Source organism: Hippoglossus hippoglossus, chromosome 12, assembly GCF_009819705.1.
Source record: "Hippoglossus hippoglossus isolate fHipHip1 chromosome 12, fHipHip1.pri, whole genome shotgun sequence".
Classification (NCBI taxonomy): domain Eukaryota; kingdom Metazoa; phylum Chordata; class Actinopteri; order Pleuronectiformes; family Pleuronectidae; genus Hippoglossus; species Hippoglossus hippoglossus.
The window spans coordinates 15,412,015-15,438,929 of record NC_047162.1 but is presented as its reverse complement, the minus strand read 5'-3'; the positions used below and the strand labels follow the sequence as shown (position 1 = coordinate 15,438,929).

At 45.5% G+C, this 26,915-nt stretch overlaps 2 protein-coding genes across 3 annotated transcripts; one reads left to right on the top strand and one right to left on the bottom strand.

The window, feature by feature from the left end:
- Positions 1-674: 674 nt before the first annotated feature.
- On the top strand, positions 675-9,972 carry LOC117771728 (sorting nexin-18-like). Of its 2 annotated transcripts, XM_034602440.1 has the most exons (5): positions 675-983; positions 1,121-2,019; positions 2,358-2,651; positions 4,208-4,590; positions 7,986-9,972. In XM_034602440.1, exons 2-5 carry the CDS (start codon positions 1,256-1,258, stop codon positions 8,210-8,212), a joined length of 1,668 nt encoding a protein of 555 aa, XP_034458331.1. In that variant the 5' UTR covers positions 675-983; positions 1,121-1,255; the 3' UTR covers positions 8,213-9,972. The 2 variants fall into 2 exon arrangements, with proteins under 2 accessions (XP_034458331.1, XP_034458330.1); XM_034602439.1 differs by having other exon boundaries at positions 675-2,019.
- A 1,102-nt stretch (positions 9,973-11,074) lies between these two features.
- Positions 11,075-25,625, bottom strand: LOC117771722 (chondroitin sulfate proteoglycan 4-like). Its single transcript, XM_034602426.1, has 22 exons — positions 25,351-25,625; positions 23,491-23,654; positions 21,790-22,878; positions 21,287-21,697; positions 21,087-21,208; positions 20,857-20,965; positions 19,433-20,761; positions 19,022-19,114; positions 18,254-18,754; positions 17,943-18,071; positions 17,285-17,470; positions 17,015-17,197; positions 16,751-16,927; positions 16,470-16,668; positions 16,247-16,378; positions 15,964-16,139; positions 15,688-15,874; positions 15,248-15,419; positions 14,688-15,114; positions 14,309-14,461; positions 13,248-13,829; positions 11,075-13,013 (listed from the first exon to the last, which is right to left on the bottom strand). Exons 1-22 carry the CDS (start codon positions 25,478-25,480, stop codon positions 11,880-11,882), a joined length of 7,785 nt encoding a protein of 2,594 aa, XP_034458317.1. The 5' UTR covers positions 25,481-25,625; the 3' UTR covers positions 11,075-11,879.
- Positions 25,626-26,915: the final 1,290 nt, after the last annotated feature.

Here is a 26,915-nt window from a genome sequence, read left to right as displayed (position 1 = left end):
TGTAAACAAGTATTTTCTACTTCACTGTAAAGTCTGGATTGGGTACATTGGCCTGTGAGGTTCACATTCTCCTCGTCACCTTTATAAAAACTGTACATTTAGACCATGTTGTGATCGAAGGAAACAAACTCGTCTTTCTTCTGCAAAAACATGTGAAAACAGGCTCCTGAGGTCAAGCTGCATCAGCAAATATCCAGGTTACATAAAGTTAACATGTTTCTGAACGGAGGAGAACTTTAAAACACAAACAGCAGCTACTAAAAACTGTTTTATTTCAAACTTTAGAATTTTCTTATTAAATAAATGAGGGATTCCGATTAATTATGAGTTAGCTATTGATTTAGTGGCACTTTAAAAGATGATATATTATTTGTATAGCACCTCTTATGTATGTTAGCCAACAATTAATGTTTAATTATGACTTGTAACTTCTAATTCCATTGTGTGTTTTATATTTACAGTTGTTTGTTGCTTCAAAGTGTCTTTGAGCATTGTTAAAAGTGCTATACAAATAAGATAATAAATAAATAGTAATAAATAATAAATAGAGGAAGTGAAAGTCAATAAAATGGGATGAAAACACGCACTAATAATAATGAAGACATTTTAATAACGGATGGAATAGATGACATTTGAATCATCCACATCCAGGTTATACAGATGATGTCAAGTCTTTTAATTGTGGCCATGTTTTTTTTCCATGTCTGAATTCGGTGACTTGACTGAACTTGCCCCTGGCTCCACCCTCCGTTAGTCAGCTACGTGTTCGGACTGGTGCCTTCAACTTACAAGCATCTCGGGGAAGAAAAGGAGACTTTCCCCTCCCCGGCTCTTCTCCCCGCTGGAGAAACACCGCAGCGACTGCAGCCGTCAAAGCGTGAAAAGTTCCTGTAAAGACAGGTTTTTTCCCTTTTTGCTTTTTTTCTGCTTCGGATGAAGTTCTGCATGGAAACTGATGATATCTGAAGCCGCAGAGAGAGGAGGTGCGTGTCGGATATTGTTCTGGTTCTTTTTACGCACGGACACAAGCTTGTTTGCGCTTGACAGTCGTGTAAAAAACCGCCTGATTGTTATTATTATGAGTATTATTGACTTTTGGCATGATCTAAATCTCATTTAGGGTTCCACTGACATCTTAAAGGTTTGATCCAGGAAGGAAAGAGCAAGTTCCTGAGGCAACTTTGCAGTGAAAACAGGACCCAGAAGCACAGAAAGGCACCAGGGAGAGTTTATTAGTGATTGGGTTGTTAGGATTATGGCGCTGAAGGCCAAAGTGCTGTACGACTTCCACTCTGAAAACCCAGGGGAGATCTCCATAACAGAGAATGAGCTGGTGACTCTGTTCAGCGAGGAGGAGCTGGATGGCTGGCTGGAGGGGGAGAACGGCAGGGGGGAGGCAGGCCTCTTCCCTGCCTCTTATGTGGAGATCCTCAAGGACCACATCACCACCAACACCAACAACAACGGCGTCTCCTTGCGCAAAACCAAAGCCCTGCCACCCACCCAGACCTCCTTCACGTCCACTGACTCCCAGTCCCCGAGGGGCCCCGAGGCCGGCAGCGTTGGCAGTGGTGGGGGCAGCTTCCCAACCAGCCAGGGCAGTGATGACGACTGGGACGACGACTGGGATGACAGCTCCCCTGCGACAGACGCGCCTCAGGGTATTGGCAGCTCGCCCCCCCTGTACGCGGTGACCACCTCCCTGCCCGCACGGCGTGGGAACTCCCAGCAGCAGCAGGCCAAGAGCTCGGCCACGGTGGGGAGGAACCTCAACAGGTTCTCCACCTTCGTCAAGTCCGGAGGCGAGGCCTTCCTGCTCGGGGAGGCAGCTGCTTTTGTGAAGGATGGGGACAGGATCTGTGTGGTGATGGGGGACAACGGGCCCGAGTGGCAGGAGGATCCGTACCCCTTCACTTGCACCATCGACGACCCCACCAGGCAGACCAAGTTTAAAGGCATGAAGAGCTACATGTCCTACGGCCTGACCCCAACGCACACCAATGTACGAGTCAACCGCAGGTACATGCTCTCCTCCAGGCTCCTCCTCTTCCTCTTCCCTCTCTTGGGGCTTATTCTCCAAACCCCCATACACTTAGAATAAATGTTTATTCAGTTCTTCCTGTGGCCACAGTTATTCCCACAAAATAGCAAAAACAGACTTGACTGGGTCCTCAGAAATCTCCCCTGTCCTCCCTGAGATTCCCTCATCCCCCTTCACATTGTTTCCCTGTCAGCAGGTTTGTCTTTTCAAACCAACATGTGCTTATCTTTGTATTTCACTTCCTTCCTACCCACCACATTCCCAACCCTCTCCATCCTTCTTCTCTCATTCGTCCCTTCTTCCTCCATCCCCCCAGGTACAAGCACTTCGACTGGCTCTACGCTCGGCTCGTGGAGCGTTTCCCCGTCATCTCCGTGCCCCGCCTGCCGGAGAAGCAGGCCACCGGGCGCTTCGAGGAGGACTTCATCTCCAAGAGGAGGAAGGGTCTGATCTGGTGGATGAACCACATGAGCAGCCACCCCGTGCTGGCGCGCTGCGACGTTTTCCAGCATTTCCTGACGTGCGGGGCGGACGAGAAAGCCTGGAAACTGGGCAAGAGGAAGGCGGAGAGGGACGACCTGGTCGGGGCCAACTTCTTTCTCACTATCAGGTGGGAGATTGTGTTCTCTGGTGCAGAGATTGTGGGTTGGAATCCTCGATAAGAATCTTTGTTTGTTTTTATAATTTGCAAAGTATGGAAAACAGGGAAAACCCCATTCATTTTTTATGCGGATCCCGACCATTATCAGATTGTTTGTCACTTTCTTTAATATTATCCACTTTTCAACATTTTAGTTGATTTCTAAGAGAGTAACTCATGGATATTGTTGAAAAAATATGCCATGTGCGTAATTTAGTGTAGATCCAAATAAAAATTCAGCTTTTCTGAATTTAGATCTAGATTTATAAGTGGAGTGTTGGGCCTTGGCGTAGTTATGAGCTCTATGAGTGCCCTTGAGTTGCATTTTTTAAATTGAGGGGCTCTTAGAGAGTGCATACCTACACCAAGGCTAAAAATCTATCTGGCCATGTTAAAGAAAGAGAAAAAAATCCAGATCGGCTCCAAAATGAAACAGGGTCTTCCTTGGATCCTCCCCCACCCTTCCACAGAGTGTCATGGAAATCAATTCTGTAGTTTTCTAGTAATCCTTCTGACAGACAGACAAATGGCAATGAAAACACAACCTCCTTGGTGGAGTTAATTAAAATAACAGACGCATGCAGCTTTTCTTTATGGCTTCCACAGCCTGTAATGTATCATGTGGCTGCTGTAGACAGTTGAGTTTCAGTAATGTTTAATTTAAAACACCAGGTTTAATGTCAGGCGCTCGGAGTCCAAGAGCTCCACCTCATTCAGTCACTTTTTCCACCTGCATTCAACAGCCTGACAAGCGGATAACTGTTGTATCAGCCACAATCCACTTTATTAGTTGCTGTTACAACACAGAGTGGGGTTTTCAATATGGGCCACTGCCTGGTGACCTCGTTAACTTACAGACTGTCTGAACTTCTCACTTTCACGGCCCTGTTGTCCTCATTAAGCACTGCGTGTATCAATGTCCAGCACAGGCACTGGGAATTGCAAAAGGAAATTACTGGTTGGAGTATAAAGTTGCGGATGGTTGAGGGAAAGACTGAGCGCCACACAATAAATTACATGATGAGTTTCACATGATGTTCCAAATGTTGCAAATTAAAGAGGTAAAGGGATTGAACCGAGTTACTAGAACACTTAACATTGTAAGTAATTCGTTTCTAGTTTTACTTGTTTCACTGGAATGTAGCTTTAAAGGCGTTTTATCATTGGGAGTGTCCCGGAAGAGAGATAACTAGAATAATGGATTTGGCCCTGACATGATTGTGTAATAACGATGGTGTCATGCATAACTGAAAGAAGAAATCATGGAGGATATTCAAAATAAGGCCACAAGGTCTGAAACCTAGAAAGACACATAACTCTATCAAGGCCCCTTAAATTAAATCAAACACCACCAAATTGAAAACACTCATATCTCTGTAGATTGTTCTCTGACCAACACTGCAACCCAAGTGTTTTAGAAACCTGTCCAGTAGTTTTTGCGTAATCCTGCTACGAACAGAAAAATAAACAAACAAATGCAGATGAAAACATAACCTCCTCTTTCTCCCGCACTTCTCCCACATCAGCCCGCCTGCCGTTCCTCTGGACCTCCAGGATGTCGAGAGCAAAGTCGAAGGCTTCAAGACCTTCACCAAGAGGATGGACGAGAACATTGTCGTCGTCAACACCACCATCAACGAGTTCGCGCGCAAACAAATCACAGGCTTCAAGAAGGAGTACCAGAAGGTGGGACAGTCCTTCAAGCTCCTGGCGCAGGCGTTCGAGCTGGACCAGCAGGCCTACTCAGTCGGCCTGAACGGGGCCATCTCTTACACTGGCGAGACCTACGAGGCGATAGGAGACTATTTCGCTGAGCAGCCGCGCCAGGACCTGGATCCCATTTCGGACCTGCTGGACCTGTACAGAGGACACCTGGACAATTTTCCTGACATCGTCCATGTACAGAAAGGTGGGAATGTGTGTGTGTGTGTGTTCAAGACCAAACCATAATTTGTCATATTGCATAAATCTACCTCAGCGACAGTGAGCGTATTTGCATGTAAAAGGTTGTATACACATTTTTATTCGCCGTCATGATTGACAGCTGAGACGCCATCTTTACTGTTTATGATATTTTAAAACATGAGGCAAGAAGAAATCCTGCAGATCCTTCAAAAGAAAGTTACGCATTAAACATCCATCATGCTCGCAAGAAATCAGATGCAGGACATAACAAACTTTAAAAGGTGGAGGTTTGCAGACATGGAGAGTTTGAATCCAGGCCTCTCTACAGCAGGCAGTAATACTTAATGGAACAAATGACTCACTAATTAAACTATTTAAACTTGCATTAAAAAAGTAATTATTGATTTTTCCAAAAGGCATCTAGGCCACAGCCTCCCTATCTGTTACCACGTCACTAACAGGCAGACAATAGACAAAGACCCAGATTCTGACTGTTTCCTAACCAAAGGCAACATCTGTTTTCATTTACTGAACTGCAGCGTCAATCGGGGTGGAAAACTGAAACCCGTGGCCACTCCATTGTTAACACTCTGGATACTGTGAGAGCCTGTGCTCGCTCGTTTGAAAGCACAGACGCACACATGTACAAAAGGCCTTATTGCAGAGGAGTTCGCTTGTTAGTTCGCTGCAGGTTGGGAGGAGGGAGTCGCCCCTGGCACGCAGAGTCCTGACGTTTGCCAAACCTAGAGGCACCGTTTCTATAGTGCACTGAGCCCTGGTCTCTAGATACAATCACAGCTCCGCACTATGGAAACAGACTGGAACCCAATGGTCCCTGTGACAGACAGGACTTCATCTACTTTCTGATCGACAAATAACACGTTGGTTAATGTCCCCTGTGTAGCGTAGCCATCAAAGAACACCAGCATCTCCTTCACTTCTGAAAGCCTGACTTAATAGTTCTTGATAATTTTACCTAATTCTAACCTGGAAAGCCGATCTTAAGGGAATTCACGGTTGTGACACATGATATGACAGCATCATGATTTCTGCTTCTCAAAGCACAAAAAGCTTTGTCAACATTCTTGGTACAGCATGGTTTCCATTTCAGGAAACTGAAGCTACGTGTGCTTTATGCAAAAACAGCCAATACAGACGTTGTTTTTTTGCTTAAAGTGATTATTTGTATGCCTGACACACCTGATCCTGTTTCTTTGCTTTTCACTATCATGCAAATCTTCTAAAGAGGTGGCAGGGTGTTGTTGAAACGCTCTACAGACGTGTGTATTAAAAAAAAAGGGAATCATTGGTTCAGAATTCAGGGGGAAGTTGAGAGATCAGGGTTCAGACTCTGAGTAATCCACGGCTGCTGTCATAGGACCGAGTCACCGCCCGTGAACACATCCTCTCTAACCACCTTTTAGAGAAGATGGCCTGTTTAGTCACAGTTTCCATAACAGTCGATTTGATGAAGGGCCCTGGTTGAGACGCCTCAGCTTGTTTTGTTCTAACTAAAGAAGCCATTGAATTAAAATCTTTTGATTTAACACATCAAAGGAGACAAGACTTCACAGACGCCTCTCACACACATGGCCTGGACAGTTTCTCCAATAGCATCCAAATTAAAAAGGCATGGTAGCGTTGCAGCATGTAACAGCTGGATAAAAAGTTGCGGACAGGTTTGCTGACCTAAATGTCCGTGTACAGTATCGTCCCGTCCTCGCTCGTTCTGTCTGTGAGGTCCGAAGGCTACATCTGATTCGAATGAGCAAGAGATTCCTGGGCCTCTTGTACTGTGTTGCCTTGGGACTGCAGGAATGCAAAATGGAGCCCTCGCAGGATTAGTTTCCCCTCCTCCTCTTTTCTTCTCCCTCTTTTTTTCCCTCTTCCTCCTGGTTGAGGAGAAGAAGGAAGGAGAAAGAATAGGGGAGGGAGTGTGTTAGAGAGAGAGGGGGGGGGGGGCGTTCAGACCCTGAAGTTTCCCACAGGCCACTGGTACAAGAGTTCAGATTACAGCTCTGTAATCGCCTGGCAGCGAGGAGAGCAAAGTCTGTGTAGATTTCATTTCGCTATGTTCTCTTTGGGTTTTTGACGTGTGTGTGTGAGATAGAAATCTCCGTCATCAAGGTCAGGAAGCAGAGTCGTACCAGGCAACCCGCTGGCTCGTCATTTCCTCCAAATGCTGCCATGTTAGCAAGCATCAACGTTAGTTCCTCTTCAGCTGCCCTACTTCCTACTTTGTTACACTAAACTAAAAAACATGAGTCACGAAATGACTGAGACACTTCCGCAAAAAAGCTGGAAAATGTACTAATAAGCTAATTTCTGTAGTATTTTTAAAAATTGTGTAATCAGACTCTTTAACTATAGGATCCACAAGCTTTTAGACCTTTTCATAACCTCTTTCGTTTATCCATTTCTTTCCAAAATTCTAGCATCACTTGATGGCTAACTGCTAGCTTCTCTAACTTGTGGGCTAGCTGCTAGCTTCACTATCTTCTGGGCTAGCTGCTAGCTTCTCTAACTTGTGGGTTAGCCACTACTCTATGAATGAATTCCGAAAAAGTATGTGTTCCTGCTTCACTTTCCATCCTGTTTCCTGATATTCAGTTTTAGACCTTTCATGGTTAAAATAAAGTCCAACAATTTTTTTCTCAGCATTCAGAAAAGACCCAGATAATATTACTGCATCCTGACAAATACTTAGAGTTTCTTCTGGCTCAAGGTTCCTCGTTCAGCCCGAGTCTGACCCACATACAGCCGGACTGTCAGATGCTACTTCCACATCTGGAGCAATTCTGGCACAGACTCAGAACATCCCCCTGGCTGTCGGCCAACACTGGAGGATAACAGCTAGAATCCGTCCATATGTGGAAGTGTATGAACCAGTCTTGGGCCGAGGACTCAGGCTTATGTTGGGGCCAGAAAGTTTCATTTTCCGTCTGGGCTGTAGCCACATTCAGTCCAGCGCTGCTCTTATCATATGACAGGGACCAAAGTAGATTATGACAGTGAAAATGTCTGCTGGGAAAATGTTTTAACCATAACCCACATCATCTTTCCAATGTTTTAAGCTGAATTTGCTGTTTTCTGCTCTACAGATGTTCCTTTTCATGCTCATGCAGCCACTTGTCTCGAGCTTGGAGGGACACATGTTTGACATTTTGGAAAATATGCTTCACTTTCTTGCCGACAGTTAGATGAGCAGATTGATACCACTCTCGTGTCAGGAATTTGAATCAGTTAAGCTTGCACAAGAATAGATTTTCTTAGTATTACAAACTTCAAAGTGATTTTGACGTAATTTGTCTCGTCGAAAAAGAAATTGAAAGGTTTTAGATCCATGTACACCTGCCACACTTTGTCTTTGACCCACTTCCCTCTCCCGTCCTCTTCCAGGTGCTCTCACCAAGGTGAAAGACTGTCCGAAGCAGGAAGGTGACCTCCACGACCGCTGCAACATCATTTCCTGCGCCACGCTGGCAGAGATCCAACACTTCCACCGCACACGTGTACGGGACTTCCGCTCGCAGATGCAGCATCACCTCCGCCAGCAGATCGGCTTCTTCCAGAAGATCACGGCCAAGCTGGAGGACGCGCTGCACAGATACGACGACGACCAGTAAGGACGAGAGGGGGAGGTTGGACCACGAAGGCGTAGGGTTTCCTGAAGAGAGGGTTGATTGATGTGCTCGTCCGCTCGTAATGGCGAACACCTGTAAGAGAGAACACCTTGGAGACCTGTGAAGTCATGGATCCTGGGCTCTCCACTCTATTAAAGAAAATATAGGCCACTGGGCTGTGGAATGACAGCTTCTTGTATTATCTGGACAGCTCTGATGAATGTACCAGTAACAGGGACTTTGCTGACGCTGCATGCACATCTGGCAACTCAGCGGGACTGCGGAGATATTAAAAACAGCTGCTTTTAATATGCCTGGGCTGCCTCTCGATTCCCGGGTTCTGCGGGTCATGTGATCTCTGCAGGTCTCCACTGCCTCACGATTCCACTCAAAACTATAAAAAAGGATCTTACAATGAGTGAAAAACTGGACTCGATGAATTTATCTTTATCTCTATGTGTTGTTTTTACTTGAATTACCTGCTCAGTATTGTTTGGATGGGACACAACAGTGTGCAAGTTTTTTTGTTTTTGAATATGGAAAGAGTGGGCAGATTGTAATCTGTTGATTCAGTTTAGTGGTCGGATTTTCATCACAGCTTGAAATTTGAGCAACTTGCAATGTCTTCATCTCGCACACAACAACTCACACACTGTCATATCATTACGACACCACAACTGTGTGTCTTTGTGCCTTGAATGACCCTGAAGCAACTGAGTTAAGACTGCATTTATTTTTCTGCTTGTTTGGAGAAGCAGTTCTTTTTTGGGATGTTGTACTGAAACCATCTGGGTTTCTGTTTTCCCTCAGTCCCAGGAGGTCAGAGGTCAGGGCACAGATACTGCAGTGCTTTTCCGACTTGGAGTTATTTAAGTTACTGTGTGTTGGCTTTTTATGTGATTCTTGTCTGTTTAAAATTCTTCTGGGGACAATTTGTAACAAAAAATTTGACAATCATGGTGTCTTATCGCTTTTAGCCCATTTACGTCAGTGTCACTGAGGTGGATCAGCCACAGAAATTACTCTGTAGTTGACCACAGCGTCTAAACTCCCATTTGGGGGCAATAACTTAGTATTATTTTGTGTTGTGTCCACACAGTAGCGTTATGTTTGGTGTCTCTACTTTGTATATCAGCTTGCTACTTCAAAACATTCCCTTAAAGCAACCGGTAACGATGGTTTGTTGTGAGATCTAAAGGATAAGAATACCACTGTTGAGCTTCTCAGTAGCTTATGTTCTGAATAATGTCAATATAAGAGGTTTGTGATCTTATAAATTTATCGGATCTTTATAATAGAAATGGAAAAAAAAAGAGCAATGATGGCTGAGATAACAGGAGAACATTTTGACGTCCCGAACCAATGAGCACTTATTACATGAGAACTCAGTACTCATGGGTCTGACCGCACCCATTTTCAAACTTGGCCTCCCTTTCAATCTCAACTGAACACCTGCAAAGTTTTGTAACTGTGTCGTGCGCAATTAGGAAACGACATTGACGTCATTGGGGGGACAAAATCTGTCCAGAGGTCGAGGGACATATAAACGCCTGCCAAAGTACTCACAATCACCTCTAGTTGTTCCTGCTGCAGTGGGTGTATCCAGGACCAAGTTTCACCACGACACACACACACACACACACACTGTTGCGGCTGGTGATTGCCTGAATGCATCACAGTTTCAGTTTGACACTCACATAGTAAATCTGGTGGATGTTTCAGTTTCAGGTGCGACCTTGACGTTCCTCTCCTGGTTTCTAACGGGGTGAACCAGCAGCCTGGTCGTTGTTCTCAGCGACTTTATTTTTCCAGAAACATGTAATTTACTTTGAATGTAAATGTTTGTAAACACACTTTCAATGTAACATGGTGGGGCAACATTTCAGTATATGCGTGAAATACAGTAAATACATGTAGAATGTGTTTCTGTCATGTACTGTTTTCCTGAAATATAACTTATAGTTTCACTTGACCTGCTTTGTGTCTTTTAGTAGTTTGTTTTTAAAGAATGGTAATATTTTGTTAATATTACATTATACATTAATTTCTTTGCAGTCACATGTAAATGCCTTAAACTTGTTAGCTCACATCCTGATTAGGAAACATCCTGACAACCCAAGTTGTTTTATCAGTATGTAATCTCAAGGAATCTTTAATTTCATCTCATAAAATCACTTTCTCACTTTGAATGTGCCAATTCCCCTTCCGAATATCCGAATATGACATAGTTTGACACATTTTATTTTGGCAATTCTATTCAGTGTGTTGTCAAATGCAAAGTTTTCCCAGAGAGCAGCGGGTGTTTTCCGTGCGGAGGCAGCAGCAGCAGCTCTGATACCTGACACCAGGGTTCACAGACCGCAGATCAGGTTACCTCGGCCGCAGGGCCTCCATTATTTAGATTTACCTCATTCTCTCCTCTCTTTTGTTTTCATTTTCTTCTTCACTGTGTTTCAGGGCTTATTCTGATTTATCATAGTTTATTATCCACGATTGACCATTTCTTTGTTTCGAGATTTACTTCCTCTTCATGCAAAAACTGGGCTTTCCTGCTACTGGGCTCCTCAAACACTGCACTGTTATCCATTGTGTTTTTAAGCATTACAGTGGTAGTATCAGTTGTTCAGGTTGGTCATGCGCAGCAGACTGAAGGTGAATGACAAGGTGGAGAAAGCACCTAAGAGGCTTCACCACAAATAATTTATCCGGGATCATTTACGAACAGTTTACTGTAAGTGTCACGGTGCATGAATAAGTCAACATACATCAGGAAACTTGTTTTGAGGACTTGAAATCACATCATCATCGTTTCTTTGACTGTTGATTGGCTCTGCTGGTTACACACAGACACACACAGACACAGACACACACACACACGCAGGTCTTTAACAAACATCATTTATTAAAAATACAATTTTACACAGTGCACGGCAAACAAATCCAGGCAAAAACAGGGTCAAAGGTGATGTTATGTCTTTATAGCTCACTATGAGTTTATTAACACTGTACGGACGATCAGAGACACAGTAATGGAAAAGTGCAGAATGGTGAATGACACCCGTGCACGAGCGGTAAATGTAGTTTTGCAATAAAAGCTTACAGTACGTTTGTTTACGTGAACAAACACCACTATGATTCAGCAGCTGACATTCAAGGAAGTAACACAGCAACTTGTATGAGAGCGAAACTAGTAACTCCCATTTCAACGAAACCCAAAATTCAGCTTCATCAAATCTGACAGTTTGTTTACTAAAGTCTATGTTTGAGTTCAATGCTCAGTTCCAAAAATATCACACTATTTTCATCACTATAGGCGTTAAACCAGTGTTTTGATGAATCAGTACAAGACCTGTTGTTACAAAATGTGCATTTTGACATAAAATACCTTTTAAGGACAATTAAAAATGGCAGCTTAAGCATAAATAATTGACTTTGAATATTACCTCACATCTCCTATGCTGTTGGGTAATGTTTTAAACATGAAATAACACTTTTGTCAGTCATGCTACTTCCACAAAGTTCAAGTTGGTTCATCCATCATCCATTTTCTACATGTCTTCATCAAATGTGCACATTTGTATCCTCTCTTCAGCTCACAGCAGATCATTTATACCCTTCCCACTAAAATACAGCTCTAAGGCACAGTCAGTTTATCTTTGAATCGCCTCCATCAAACCCAGTACTGGTCGTCTCTGAGAGTGGGGGACCTAGAACTCACAGAGGTCTTGAATCCTGTAGCAACAGCTGGGAATGCATTACGACAAATCACATTATTTCTTTGATTAATGGAACCACGTCTAATATTCCCATCGCCACCTGCTCCGTCAGCTTCAAACGGCCCCCAGAAGGTCATCCCAGGGGCCAGGCTCCTCCTCCTCCTGGGACTTAGGGGCTCCCTCGGTGAGGTGGGGCAGCTTGCAGGGCCGAGCGGGGTGACCACCACAGATGGCATCGCCACGCTCCGCTCCGGCCGTCCCAGATAAGGACTGTCCTCAGTGGGTAACACCACCGCGGCCAGCTCCCGGAGGAGCCGCTGCCGGGCCTGTTTCTCCTTTCGGCGGCGGAACACCAGAATCAGAACCACGAGAATGATGATGAGGAGCAGACAGGCCAGCAGCGGCAGGATGATGAGGAGGGGGTCGGAGGCGGGTCGAGGGAGGACCTCGACATGAACCGCGTTGGCGTCGGGAGGGATCGCCGGCCCGTGTTTGTCTGCGATGAAAGGAGTGTGGGGTTGAGCAGCATGAGTGTGACCCCTACCCGCTCCCTCCGCGGCGCTCCCTGACCTGCCTCCATGACTCCCGCTGCGTGTGTGGTTCCCCCAGCGACCGTGAGGCCTCAACCTGGGCTGTGTCCGGTTGTGGTTCTTCTGGGACAGGATGTGAGGGTGCAAACCCAGCTCGACTTCACTGAGCGTCGTGGATCCCCCTGCTCCACCTCCTCTCCTTCCTCCGGCAGTCGTCCTGTTCTGTGTCGCCATCGGTTCTGTGGTGTGTTTGCCACTTGCACCGTCTTCTTTATTTACACCAGTCGGACCGTGATGCATCTGGTGGTGGGGTAAGATGGTGAAGTGAAGCTCGCCCTTCGCCGGTTGGACATTTCCAGCCTTCACGAGGAAGGTGAAGGAATCGTTGAGAGGTCTGGCGGGGGTGTGGCCTTGAGCGGTCGCCAACGTTGATGTGTTATCTTGGAGCTGGTTGTCGCCGTCACTCAGAGTCTCTTGGATGGCGACTCGGCCTTGCACCACGTCCCTGAAGGTGAACGACTTCAGGACCTCTGATGCTCGGTTAGGGTCATAGGTCATCTGCGGACATGCACACACAGGCACAGGCACAGCAGAGGGCAGAAGAGAAATTAGATGGTTGCTGAAAATATCACAATGCATACACACAACACAAGAATGTAAGTTATTTTAAATCAGATATGGACTAAATGACACTCGTTAGAGCACAAACCTCCGTCAAGGCCCAACAGATTCAGGGCTTCTTTGACAGAAAGGTCAGGTAGAAATGGAGTTGAGCATTTTGATCAGTTTTACCTTGACTAGTTTTCCATGTTTTGGTGGCGACAGAACCTCAAACACCGGGTCGGCCCGGCTGATCCTCGCCAGCTCCGAGGCGTCGATCATGGCTTTTCCCAGTTTCACAGCGATGCCACTGGGGACTCTGACCGGCTCCCTCAGGTAGACCAGAGGCCGCACAGTTACCTTCACCGTCTGTGCCGTCACATTTCCATAATCAACACCAGGCGACGAGGCCGACACTGAGACCTGGAAGACGTCCTCTGATTCGCTGAGATCGGTCATGTGATAGACGACTCGACCAAACTGCAGGTCCTCGTGGCGGAAGGTCGTCACCTCCTGGTCGTTGATGGCGATGCGTCCGTGGCGAGGGTGCGTGGTGACCGTGTAGGTGATGTTGGCCGGGCTGCGGCCGTTGGTCTGAGCTGCCAGCTGGTTGGTTGTCAGGACAACAGCGGTCCTGCCTTGAAGTAATGACAGGCCGGTGTTGTTCACCATGGAGACAGAGGGTTTAATCACCTCCAAGCTGAACAGTTTGTAGAGCGGGCGGTGGTGACCGTCGGTTACATTGAAGTAGAAAACTCCTGTCGAAGCCTCACCCTGAGTGAGGGAGCAGAAGAAGGAAGAAAGGATGAAAGAGAGAGGAAATAAATGAAAAAGCAGAAAAATAAAGGTTAGTTTTCAGCAAACTCAACTGCGACTTTGACGAGAATTATAAATATCAGAATATATTTTTCTAAAGCAGGTTTAAAATCCCTGCAAGTTGGCGACACCAAATTCAAGAAAATCAAACATTTTACTAATAATTCCAATTTACTTTTTAATGAATCCATATGCATACATATGAACTGTTGATTGTGTGTCACCTCTTTTTAAGAGAAGTTTATAAATGTGTAGCTGTAGAGGGGAACTGACAAAGAGTGTTTTTTTTAACAGCTCATGTGGGGAGGATTTATGTGTCTTTGGCGGCCCCTACAGGCAATAAGAAAACAGTGCAGTGACAGGAAAGGGACAGACTGCAATGCATTAGGTTTTTAAACAGAGATGCAAAATCTCCGTGATGCAGAGTCACTCCTCACCTGCTGTATGAAATGCAGTCGGCCGTGGTTGACGTCGTACTGGGTGAATGAGGTCACAGGCTCTGGTCTCTCCCCCAGCGTCAGGTAGCCGTTGTTGGGTTTACTGATCAGGAGGTAGTGCAGCTCCTCTGGAGGGTTGTCATGGTCCTCAACCTGGATACATCAACGTGTTCAACCATAGTTAACACTGAATTTAATGAATGTCAGAGGGTTAAACACATCAGAGCAATTTGGTTGATTAATGATTTTATGAGTTCTATAATACAAATTTGAAAATATAATAATTTTGGCTGCTATAATTAAGATAAATGTGATTAATAAGATGAATGTTTCAGGCAATTGATAAATAACTATAACTTAAATCTGTTCACTGACTCACATGCAGGTAGTCTGAGCCCAGTACGACTCTCTCTCCGACCACCACCTTCATCCCCGGGGTTCTGCTCCGGATGAGAGGCGGCTGGTCGTTGACTGGTGTCACCGTGATGTTGAACGTCTCCGTCACCGCCAGGCTGTCCTTGACTCTGCGATCAGAAAATGCTTCGAGTGACGGCAGGGGGGGCGATGATACCGAATAGAGAGGGGAATAGGAGGAAGGGGAAGAGGAGGAATCAGAGGAGAAAGCAGACAGGGACGATGAGGAGGAGGAGGAGGAGGAGGAGGAGGAGGAGGAGGAGGAGGAGGAGAGATCCAGAGGAGCAACCCAAGCCTGGAACGTGAAGCTGTCACTCAGAGTCTCAGAGTCGTCGTGGATGTATGTGATGCCGAACTTATTCAGGGTGATCTGAGAGAAATCTGGTTGGTCTCTGGGGAAGGATGGAAATAAAAAAGAAACTAAGTTTGTTAACATAAAATAAGTTTATTTCCCAAAGGATCACTCTGGATAGTTTCGACCCCTTTTACTCCCTGGTAGAAACTTTGAGGCATCAAGAAAAGCACCTGGTGAGATTATGTCCTTGCATAGACAGAGCCCCGTGACGTGGAGGAGAAATCACACGGTACAGGATGTGGTGGTCTTTCCGGCGTTGATCGGGAACTTTCCCCAGGAGATTGGAGGCATCGAGTTTCGCCCTGTCGATCGTGACCCTGCCTCCCTCCGCCACCACCGCACCTGAGCGACAGAAACAGTGCATTTGTATATTCTTCCTCACAACTGAGACAAAGTAGATGTGAATAAGCAGCATTCGATCTACTGTGGCTGCAGAGTCTGAAAATCTATAAAAACTGAATATAATAATGTTTATAATATGTATGTAATACAGGATATGCCTCAGACCAGCAGGATGTTAATAACTTTAATGTCGTTCTACGAAAAAAACTGCAGTAAATATGAATTAAAACTGGATTAGTGCAGTGTTTTAAATTGACTTGAACAGTACCTGCGTTGTTCAGTAGTCTGGTGTTGTGTTGAGGATGTTTGTTAGCGAGGTAGGAGATTAAGATGGTGAAGGTGTGTGGAGCCAGGAAAGCAGGAGGAGAGGACACGGTGAAAGAGAAAGCGTCTGCGGCCGACCATTCCACCGACTCCGGGTTGTTCTGATCGTACAGGACGACTCCGTCATTCACCTGAGAGAACATGGAGATATAAAGTGGGAGAAATGGAGTTTACCATCTCATTTTACATTCTGTACAACTCAACATGTAAGACCTCCTACCATGCTTTGCGTGAACGTAGAAATGTCCTGCGTAGAGTTGTCAGGCATGCGTCGGAGCAGGCGGCCGAGTTTGGGAGGAGCAGTGACCGCAAACACCACAGAGTGGTTTCTCCTGATATCGCTGACATCATCGGTTACCACCTGAAGCTCCTGCTCAGTGATCGGTGTCACAGAACCTTTAAAAAGGTAAAAAAAAGACACAGTGGGAGGAGGCCATGAGTTCACTGTGGTTGTAACAGATCTGAACCAAGGTGTTGTATTGTCCCTGGGTTAGCTGTTGTACCTGGGTAGACCTCCATCGGATGGTTTCTCTGCAGAGTGAGGACCAGAGAGTGGGCAGTCGTGCTGAAGATCTGACGAGGGGCAAAGTTAACGCCGTCGTTCACCTGGAAGTGGAAGCCACCAGCCGGTGCACCTGCACAAAAATAAGTCATTCTTAGCTAATAAAAACTATGCACCACTCCATTTACAAAACTTTAAATTTGCCGAACTTCTCCTCCGCTCACCGCTGTGCACAAACACCAGCTGTCCACTCTGTATGTGACTCTGGGTGAAGTTCAGGATGTGCTTGGACGGGGCGGTCCTCAGAGCCAGGTGGCCGTTGCTGGGCGGCGTGACGATGAACTCCAGCCACTCAGAGAGAGTGTCAGAGTCCTCGGCACTAAGGTCGTCTGTGGTGATTTCTGTCACCGAACTCACCCACACCTGAGGACGCAAGACGGAGGATGGATGGAAAAAGGACAGGAAAGGGTTTTATTGTATTGAACACTTCTCCTTCACTTCTTACCTTCAGACCCCGGTTAGTTGTAACGACAGGAGTCTCATCGTTAACCGGTGTAATGCTGATGTGGGCGGTGCAGGGCAAACTGTGCTTGCCGATTTCTGTCTGATTGGCCACGAGGGTGAAGTTGTCGCTCTGTGTGTCACTGCCGTCGTGGATGAAGGAGATGTACTCACGTTCCAACTGGAAAGTCACAATATTTCATTTTAAATGCACGGAGAGATAATCGGTTGATCTACTCTAGATGTGTTTTTTTGTGTTCAGTCAGACCTCAGTGTGCGTGAAAGCAGTGATGGGCATCCCCGGTATCCGGCTGTGCTCCAAGTGTCCGTGTCGTGGTGGAACGATGACTTGATACAGGAAGTTCATGCCTGAGAAATGATGATTGGCAACCTTGACGATGTCAGGGGTCAGCGGCAGGGAGGACCCCTCGTCAAGGGTCAAGTCAGACACCTGAAAAACAGCGTGATAAATCTAATAGTTTCTTTAGTTTTTAATGGAATTGTCACATTTATTAACATCTAGACGGACAAACTGTACCTGTAGAGGGAGCAGGAGAGGAATGATGTCGATCTCCAGCCTGATGGGTCCGACCTTCGTGACCCCGTTGGTTGCCTCCAACAGAACCGAGTCGTTGATGCTTCCTGCAGCCTGCTGATGATACACGATCAATCCCTGGTTCAGGTCGTCCTGGGTGAAGGAGGTCGTCTCCTGTTCTCTGTTCCCCTGCGAAGGAACCAAGAGGACAAACCTATTGAATTCTGTGTAAATCTTTGGACCCTAAGATGCAGAAGTTTACAACTTCCGGGGCCAAGTTTGCTCTCGGTGAAAGAGGAAAGTGACAGGAAGTCTGGATGAAAAATAAAGATTCATATCAAGCTTTTTTTTTGCAAAAGGAAAACTTGGAAGTAGATTCATTGTTTTATACACCTTTTAAAACTAAAGATTATATTTGAACAGCTTTTTTAAAACCCCACAAACCATTATTTATTTTCCACAGTCAAAGCTTGCATACCACACGGGTCAAACACCCCAATAATCACCCAGTTCTCCGTTCCCATTAGCTCTGCTGGACCTTTTATTTTGTTTGTGGCTTCGGAAAGACAATTCTCTGCTCCAATTAACTTCCTTTCCAGCATCCGCACGGCAAAAAACTTCCAATACACCGAGAGCAATTAGCTGTAAAAGTTGGCCGTACCTGATAGAGCTGCTGTTCTCCATTATTCTGGTGCTCGTTAATGGGGGAGGACTTGTGGAGAAAACCAAGGGTGGGAGGACTCTGGACGGTAAAAATGATCTCTGAGGGCTGGCTGTCCTCGTGGATCACCTGATGGTAAGAATAAAATAAAATAATGACCATGGAACAAAATAAATGTCAAAATAGACACAATTGATGGATTTAAATTGTATTAAATCTAATCTGTATAAATATGATATAGATTTAGATATGATCCAGTTGTAGATGTGAGTATTTTTTAAGTTTGATGGGTGTTATAGTTATTGACTTGCCTCTAAATGCTCCCTGGTGATGGAGACATTCTGTCCCTCCTCCACCACCACCACACGGTTACTCATGACCGTTGGCTGCCTCTGATGACTCTCCAGGTAGATTTTTACCGGCACTCCAATGTCCAGGTGCACCTCCCTCCTCCCTCTGTCCGGTTGCCTCTCGTTGCTTTTCTCCCTGGCTTTGGCCGTCACGTTGAACCAGTCGGACAATTCCTGGCTGCTGCCATCGTGGTGGTATGCCAGGCGCCCCGCCACCAGATCCCACAGGGTGAATATTGAAATTGCATCTGCTCTCTTCACGGTGTCGCAACCTCCATTGGCAAAGCAGAGGGCGCCGCGTTTAGGGGGAAGGAAGACCTCGAACGTCACCTCTTGTGGGTCCCGGATGTCGAGGTTGCTGAAGACGCTGAGGTTTGCAGAGGTCAGGGTCGAGATCCCACCTCGCTGGAGCAAGAGGCCCGTGTTGTTCTCCACTTGCAGGTAAGGATCCTGGGCCATCACCTGTAACAGCCAGTTACACAACAGAGACAGAAAGAAATTACAGCAGCAGTAAGAACACACATCAAAATCATCACAGGCTTTTTTATGTTAACACTACAATACTGTATATTGAACTACCAGCAAATCATTTGTAGAAGGAGATATAATGAAGAATGAATGTTGTTTGTTCTTTGGCAGCTTTTATGATTTTCCTGCCTTCTCCTGATTCTCTTGATGCTCATGGAGTTTTCACATAAAACACATTCGGTGTGAAGACATTGTAATCACCTCCAGCAGTGTTGAAACATAATGTTTCCCATCAGATACAAAAAGCACGAAACGCCCGAAACTCACTCCTCTGTGGACAAACAACACCTTTTTCTAGAGGAGGAGAGAGAAAACACATCAGCATGTTTAAATTTACAAATACATATATATATGATGCATATCTGGATAATGATCTGGATTTTGTGAAGTATTTTAGGGGGGTTGATTGTTGATTTACGGTTCAGAAATTTGTTCATATTCTTAATTCTACTGTGAAGTCACCAGGGTTTTAAAAATATTTTTGAATTGTTCGGACATTAAGGGCAACAACAAACACCTGAATAGTAAAACAGAAACTCTATACACCTTTGCTCTAGTGACTTGACTTATTCTACCACCTGGATGATGAGGAAAAGTTAAATCATCGCTAACCTGCTCAAGGTCCCGCTGTGTAAACTCGTACAGTTTGTGACTGGGATTACTGGCCAGCACCAGCTCTCCCATGGGAATCCCCCTCCGTGTGTACACCAACCACTCGTCCTCAAAGTCCGAATCGTCGTCCCTGTAGCGAAGGTCGCTCAACGTCACCAACCTCTGGCCATCTCGGGCCACATGGAAAACTTTATCCACGACCCTGACAGGTCTCTGATCGTTGACGAGCCGCACAGAGATGTTGAAGGTGTGTTCGGCCGTGTTTCTATCCTCCTTCTTGCTTTGCTGTTTACGCGGTTTATAAACCAGGATTTGAAATGTAAAAGAATCCTGCTTGGTTTCGCTGTCATCGTGAACGTACATGATCCTCTCCTCCGCAATGTCCCGATTTGTGAAGACTGCGATGTTGTCGTTAATGGACGTTGAGTTGGAGAGATTGATCCTTCTGATCTGTCCATGCTTGGGGCTCACTGTGATGTTGTACTGCACTTCCCGGTTGCTTGCCGTGTGAGTAAAGAGGATGTCTTTGGTGAGGACTTTACTTTCACCTTCCGGTATTGAAAGCCCTTCGTTTACAACAGTGAAGGCCGTCGACTCAGTTTTGATGTTGATTCTGAAGTCGTAACTTGTCGAGTTGGCGTGCGTTGAAAAGACCTGAAAGCTGAAAGTGTCTCTCGTGTCATCGAGGAGCCTGTTGAACAGCTCGTACTTCAATAAACCATCTGTGATATTCTTCTGGCTGAAGGTTGAGTTCTTTTGTAGAACGTTGTTGTCAAAAAGCAGTCGACCTTTCTTTGGTAGTGTAAGGAGTCTGAAGTAGAGGTTGTTCTCAGTGAGTCTGACCCCCTTTGAAACTACATTGAGGTTCTCGGGAGTGACGACAGCCGACAGAACACCGCTGACCTCCATCTTGCTTCGCGTGACCTTGAAGTGGATCCAGCGCACCGTGATGGGGACAACAACCTCTTCCTGGGCCAGGGAACCGATGCTGATCTTACATTTGAACTGATCAGTGATGTTGTTCTGGGTCTGAAGGCCACGGTACGAGCTGAGGTATCGGATCCGTTCTTTTTCTAGAAGTTTTTGAGAGAACGAGGTCGTCGATTTCCAGTCGCCACTTGAGTGCATCCGCTGGAGCTCACCATATTGAGGTGGCTCTTTCACGTCATATCGGATTTCCACTGCCTGATCAGCCACATTTACTTGTACTGCAAGGTGATTGGTAGTGATGATGGAAGCCTCACATTGGTTCACCTCCAATCCTGTGTTATTCACCAGTTTGTGTTCGAGTGCCACCGCCATTATCCGCAAAACTACCGTGTTGCTTGACTGAAGAAAAGAGAGGAAACAAGGAGCAAATACAGAGAATACCTGGAAGTTTCTGCTGGTTTATTTTAGTTTAGGAAAGCTGCTACATCACTTACCTTCTCCCCGTCGCTGACCCGGAGTGGCAGTCTGGTGGTGGAGACCCCAGAGTGGACAAAGCTGATCTTACCTTCCTCCAGATCATTTAATGAGAACAAGTTAACGGCCCTGGAAAGATACATGTAACCCCTGTTAACATGTTCTGTTTAAGTTCCTGCTCTACACTTCAACTGCTGGTTGTAAGAAGATTTGTGAGGTAATGTAAAGCCTCACAAGCCAGAGCACCAACCTCTCTGGGTAATCCTCATGCTGAAGGTGTCCGGCCTCGGTGTAGAGTTCGCCAAGGGAGCTGAACATCAGCTCTGCAGGACTGCTGTCAGGGTCCGACACTCTCAGCACATCTGTTGTCAACTGTGGACATTGAGGATGTATTCGTATTTTCATTTCCTAATGCTAAATTAGTACAAATATTCATATCATCCGGCTTACCTGGCGTTTGGACTTCTCCAGCAGAGTGAAAATATTTCCCTCTGGGAGGCTGAGCACAGGCGCATCATTAACAGGACTGATGCTAATGTCAAACCGATGCAGACGTTTGCCCTTCAGAAACACAGGAAGCTCCTTCTTACTGGAGAAGGTTGAGAATATGAAGAAATCATTCTGGTCCTCTGAACCGCTGTGAACATACATCACACGCCCCTGCCACAGGTCGAGCATACTGAAAGTCCTGTCGTGCTCCTCGGTTCCTATGGTGATAGTCCTCTCTTGCCCCACCTCTTCTAGCGTCCCATCAGGGTCAGGGCGGAGGTCGAGCCGGAGCTGACCGTGAACAGGCTGCTCCTCAATACGGAAAAGCAACTGGGAAGGATGGAGACCCAGTTTACGAAAATTCAGATTCACCTGAAAAGGAGAGAAAATAGAAACAGATTGTATTTTTTTATTTATGTTTAGGAAAACTAAAAGTAAGAACTGCAGGAGACAACAAATCCTACCTTGATGTGTTTGGGCTCCAGCGGTGCTCGGCCTCCCTCTGCCACCTCTAGCTTTCTCAGCAACAGGAAGTTCGGGGTCCTCTTATTGATGGTCACTGGTTGTGAGGTTGTAATAACCAACTCAGGGCGATCTGTTGGGCTGTTGGTCGTCCCCATCTCAAGGTCTTGTCCCATCTTACAGCCCACGGTGATGTCCTTGGTGATGACGGCATGAGGGAGGCCCGTTCTTTGAGTGTTCACCCTAATTTCTCGGAGGCAGCCTTTAAAAGACGAGGCAGAGAGCAACCCAGCTTGCTGCCCCACTTCCCGTGTTTCCTCATCCAATCCTCCGAGGAAAAGTGGCCCTCTGAGCTGGATGACCTGGAGCTCCGGACCCAGGTTGCCCTTGATTAACTCCTTGTCTACCTTCAGCTCCAGGCTGTAGGGTAGCAGGTGTAGCTGGATGGGGTACCAAGTGTGGTTGGTGGTGACATGTGTTAGAGAACGCAGCTCAGTTTTACTCCCCTCTCCATTTCCTATTGTCGCCACCAGGTTACCATCTAGGATCTCTATAGCAACAAACCCTCCCTGGTTGTTGGAGCTGTACAGGACTATGCCATCTTGTTCTCTCTCAGAGGGGTGAAGTTCACATTCAAACACACCTTCCTGTGGTACATCCCACGGTGGGAGTGACATGAAGGCTTTGGAGCTGAAAAAACTCACAGGATCTTCTTCTGTGGCAGAAAACTGCAGATTACAGCCAAGAGATACCTCGTGGACTTTCTTGTACCCAGAATACCGCCTTAAACCGGACAGCAGGTTATGTTCGTTGAACACCACTTCATCCACACAACCTCTAAACCCAGAGGAAATGTTGAGAATGTAGGGGTGGTTCAGACCGGCTGCCCCGCCAACAAAAAGTCCATCCTCCACAGTGAGCTCCAGATCCGGTCCTGGCATGTGGAGGCTGGTGCGAGAGTTGCGGTCCACGGTCATGGTGACATTATGGCGGTCGTGGGTCAGCTCCATAGAGTGCCAACCCAGGTCATTAAGGTGAATGCCCGTTTCTGTACGTAGGAAACGTTCACCTGAGCCCAGGTCCAGACGCACCTAAGGGATGAAGGAGGAGGTGAGCAGGGAACGATAAAACACATGAAGTAGAATTTGATTTTAATTTCTGTATCTTTGCCCAAGGACAAAAGGTGGCAAGAAAAAAGGTGGCAAGAAAAGTAAAACACATCTGTTATATATTTGTGTGTATATAAACTAAAGAAATATACAATTAAGAAAGTATACTCAAACTATTTCATGTGTAGCTGCCTCGCCTTGTACATTGAGCTTTCATTAAACTACTGTGGTCTTCTCTGTTAACATGGTCATGAAGAAACTTGTTCTGAAAGGAAGCCAGTGCCAAAGGATTTATTTTTTCCCCCTCTGTGAGCAATCTGACACCAGGCTGCGTGCACTGAGGCTTCTCTCCTCAGGATAGTAAATGCCAACATAAATGAGCTAAAATGGCCCAAGGGACAAATACTTTCCTCCTGGTTGAAAGGTGCGAGGCATCGTTATGTGAGCCTCAGACAGTTTTCACTTTGACTGCCTATGACTAAAGTGTTTTTTTCCTTCCCAAAACTTATATATATCCTATCTGTGTCCTTTAAATTGCAATTGAACAAATGAATGATTCCTGGCAAAATACACAAGTTTGCTTCAATAACCTACCTGCAGAAAACCAGAGATCAGTTCCAGCAGCAGGAAGTCTCTTCGCCCTGCTGCCAAAAAAAGCAGCCCTGCCTGACTGGAGGTTCGAAATCGGACATGGAGCAGGTTCTGAACGGAGGCCTGCACAGTTCGCAGGTGGATGTAGCCGTCACCGTAGAATGACGCTGTAACAATGAAAAAAGGAGACAGGTGAGAATCTGAGGCCAAAGTTGTGACCAGATCGAGTCCTGAGTAGAGATTATTTAGCTATAAGGCCTTTGTGCTCCATGCTGACATATTGTAACCCTTAAAATGCATTTACATGAATCTATATATTCATCTAATAATAGTCAAACTAACATTTAGTAACGAAACACCAGAGCAAAGACAGTTTGGTTAATCTGTCCTGACTGTTCTGTCAATGTGGAGTCTACTCTGCACTTTAAACCTACTATCTGAATTCAATTAATGGCTGCTAATGTACTGTGAAGTGGGTCATCCTGAAACGTTCACATGACACAGACTGAACTTTCCTTTCGTTCAACCAGCTGCTCTGAAAGTGAAAAATCAAGCTACTTTGAACTTGTGCCCCGTTCCATTACACCTCGGAGCTCGTCCCCTCGGAATGACGTCACACCCAAATAACCCGAGTTAAAATCCAAACGGCTGATGGGTAAAATGTTTTGATCGATCTGACCTACAAAACAGTGTTGAAGCACTCTTAAAAAATGACTGTCTATGTGTGTGTGTGTGTGTGTGTGTGTGTGTGTGTGTGTGTGTGTGTGTGTGTGTGTGTGTGTGTGTGTGTGTGTGTGTGTGTGTGTGTGTGTGTGTGTGTGGTGAGAGGGATGTTTCAAATTAAAAAGCAGATACAAACAAAAAAATATTTTTGATAATAAAACAAAATGTATTCTCTTAGCTCTTCTGTCTTAAAATCGCACATTATTCTATTTTCTAACTTGTATAATTGTATCGACTTTAACCTTTAGAAAACTCTGCTTGGGAAATGCACTGCCTGCAAAAATCCAGGTTTATAATCAAGGATATTATTATGATGTGTGTAAAGACTGGTTCCAAACTGAAGTCCTCAGTCAGCAGGCTGCTGGCCCAGCATGCCGCTCTGCATTAAAGCCTGTAAGCCTGGGTCAGTGTAACCCATGTCTGCCCATCTATCTCTAATCTGCCTCTATGATACCAGTGAACACTGGATTATTAATAATCCTCATTCAATCACAGACACCGGTGAAGCCATGTCTCATGAACAGGTGTAAGGCTTACAGACGTGGAGGCAACGCAGATGGTTAATTAAGAATTCTTCTGTACATGCAGCAACTTTCAGATGGTTTTAGGTGCTGATACTTTATATGTATGAGGCAGTTATTTATTATTAAGAGGACTGAAATTTTGAAATGAAGCACACATAACACACATGAAAAACCTGAAGTTTTGCAGACAATGTTTTGCAAAAGCTTTTCTTACTTATGAGAATTGAGGAATAAATCATCAACAGAGTAAAAGTAGTTTTATAAACTAACATTTAAAGGGTCTAGGAATATTATTTAGTGTCAGATGTTCATGTTCCTCTGCATAACATAAGTAGCTGAGGCACCCAATCAAATTATAGTCCAGTATCCTGCAGAATACTGACATATACATTAAGAGACAGTATTCATTTAATCAAATGCACAATACTCACTTAAATTGGATGTAATTTACTTCAGGACATTACAATATTAACTGACTACACAAAAAAAAACATTAGAAACTACATTTCTACAAACTTTAATGGAATAAAAACTTTTCACAGTGTTACCAGTTGCATTATAGCAATGCACAAAATATTTCAGAATAATATTGCAGCATGCATGTTCTCAGTTGTACCTTCTTCACCTGGTAGAGAGGAGGAGGAGGAGGAGGAGGGATCTTCTCTCCTCTGCAGCAACTTACCTCCGTGAACTTGTCCTGTGGAAATCAGCAGCAGCAGAAACACATCAGCCACAAAACTCCCCATTGTTGTTCAGGCCTCTTTTAACTTGCACTCAGCTGAGAGCAACATCTGGCTGCCTGACGACACCATCCACTGACTTCACTGCTTCACTGAACAGCCCTGATTCCGCAGCCTCCTCTTTGGATCACAGCCTTTTAGAAAACATGTACCTGAGAGCTGAGACCACAGAGGTAGAGCTCCACCCTCTGACCCTCCCCGCAGCAGAGCCAGGTGTTGTAGCACCAATCATCAACACAAGGGGGAGGTGTCAACACGTACACAAAGTACAGCAGACTGTGTATAATAGAAATATTCTGACTGGATTTCAGGTTTTTATGTTAAAGATGCAAATGAGACTTATTTAGCAAAACCAAATATCTAAGTATATTCTTAATTATAAGAAAAATATATTATCCCATCTCCCACTGGTTCAGAAACTGTTTCAACTCGGTCAAAAAAGAGGGAACACATTAGCTACAGTAAGAGGATTGATATCTTCTTTCCTTTCTTTATTTGTTGTCTTTATGCTAGGTGCATTAGAACAGTCTGGGGACATCTGGTGGGCAGGTGGAGTATGACAGCTTATTGAAAAAGTTCTCAAATAAGGAACCAGCACACATAAGTCTGGTTACCGTAACAACAGTGTGTGCAGTTAGTAACCGAACTGAAGTGAAATGAAGTGACTTCCAGATGGATGGGATGGGGCCGGAGAGAGAGAGAGAGAGAGAGAGAGAAAATGAGAGACAGATGAAGAAAAGAAAACACTGATGTGAAGATTGAAAAGGAAAAGAGAGAGGTGCCAAATGGCTAAACATTAGAGAGAGAGAGAGAGAGAGAGAGAGAGAGAGAGGAAGTAAAAGGGAGCGAGAGGTTAAAGGCGGGAAGTAGCTGCTTGCTGATTGAGGTAAAGTGGAAGTTTGGGTGTGATTGTTAAAACTGCAGGACACACTCCCTTGTCTGTATCCTGAAGCCCCCCCACCCTCTAACCTACACACACACACACACACACACACACACACACACACACACACACACACACACACACACACACACACACACACGACTCAAGAGTAGGGTCCATTAAAGTGAAAAGACACATGAGGGCCTTTATTCAGCTGGAGATTCGAACCCGGCGTCTCTTCTTGGCTCACACATGAGAGGAGCGCTGTGTTCAGCTTTAGTTCCCAGGAAGTTGAATAATAGGCCCCGCAGCCTGGTTTCTTAAACGAAGGGGTCGCACCCAAAGTGGGTCACAGTTCAGCCGGTGACGGCTCCTCTCATGACGGGAGTGGTCGGTGTGTTTATAATGAGCCTGGGTCCCACGCTGAGAGGATTAACGTCTTGTCTTTTAGGCAGCAGAAGTCTGTCAAGCTAACACTATCAGACCTAAAACAATGTTTATAGTGAGCTCTGTTTGATAACTTTCACACTTTACTGATCTGTTCTCTGCACCAGGACA

Coding starts and splice junctions, on each gene's coding strand:
- LOC117771722 (XM_034602426.1), bottom strand. CDS start 25,480: ATGGGGAGTTTTGTGGCTGATGTGTTTCTGCTGCTGCTGATTTCCACA. Junction 16,379..16,469: donor GCTGGTGTTTGTGCACAGCG/GTGAGCGGAGGA, acceptor ATTTTTGTGCAG/GTGCACCGGCTGGTGGCTTC. Junction 16,140..16,246: donor TCCGATGGAGGTCTACCCAG/GTACAACAGCTA, acceptor ACCTTTTTAAAG/GTTCTGTGACACCGATCACT.
- LOC117771728 (XM_034602440.1), top strand. CDS start 1,256: ATGGCGCTGAAGGCCAAAGTGCTGTACGACTTCCACTCTGAAAACCCA. Junction 2,020..2,357: donor AATGTACGAGTCAACCGCAG/GTACATGCTCTC, acceptor CCATCCCCCCAG/GTACAAGCACTTCGACTGGC. Junction 4,591..7,985: donor CATCGTCCATGTACAGAAAG/GTGGGAATGTGT, acceptor GTCCTCTTCCAG/GTGCTCTCACCAAGGTGAAA.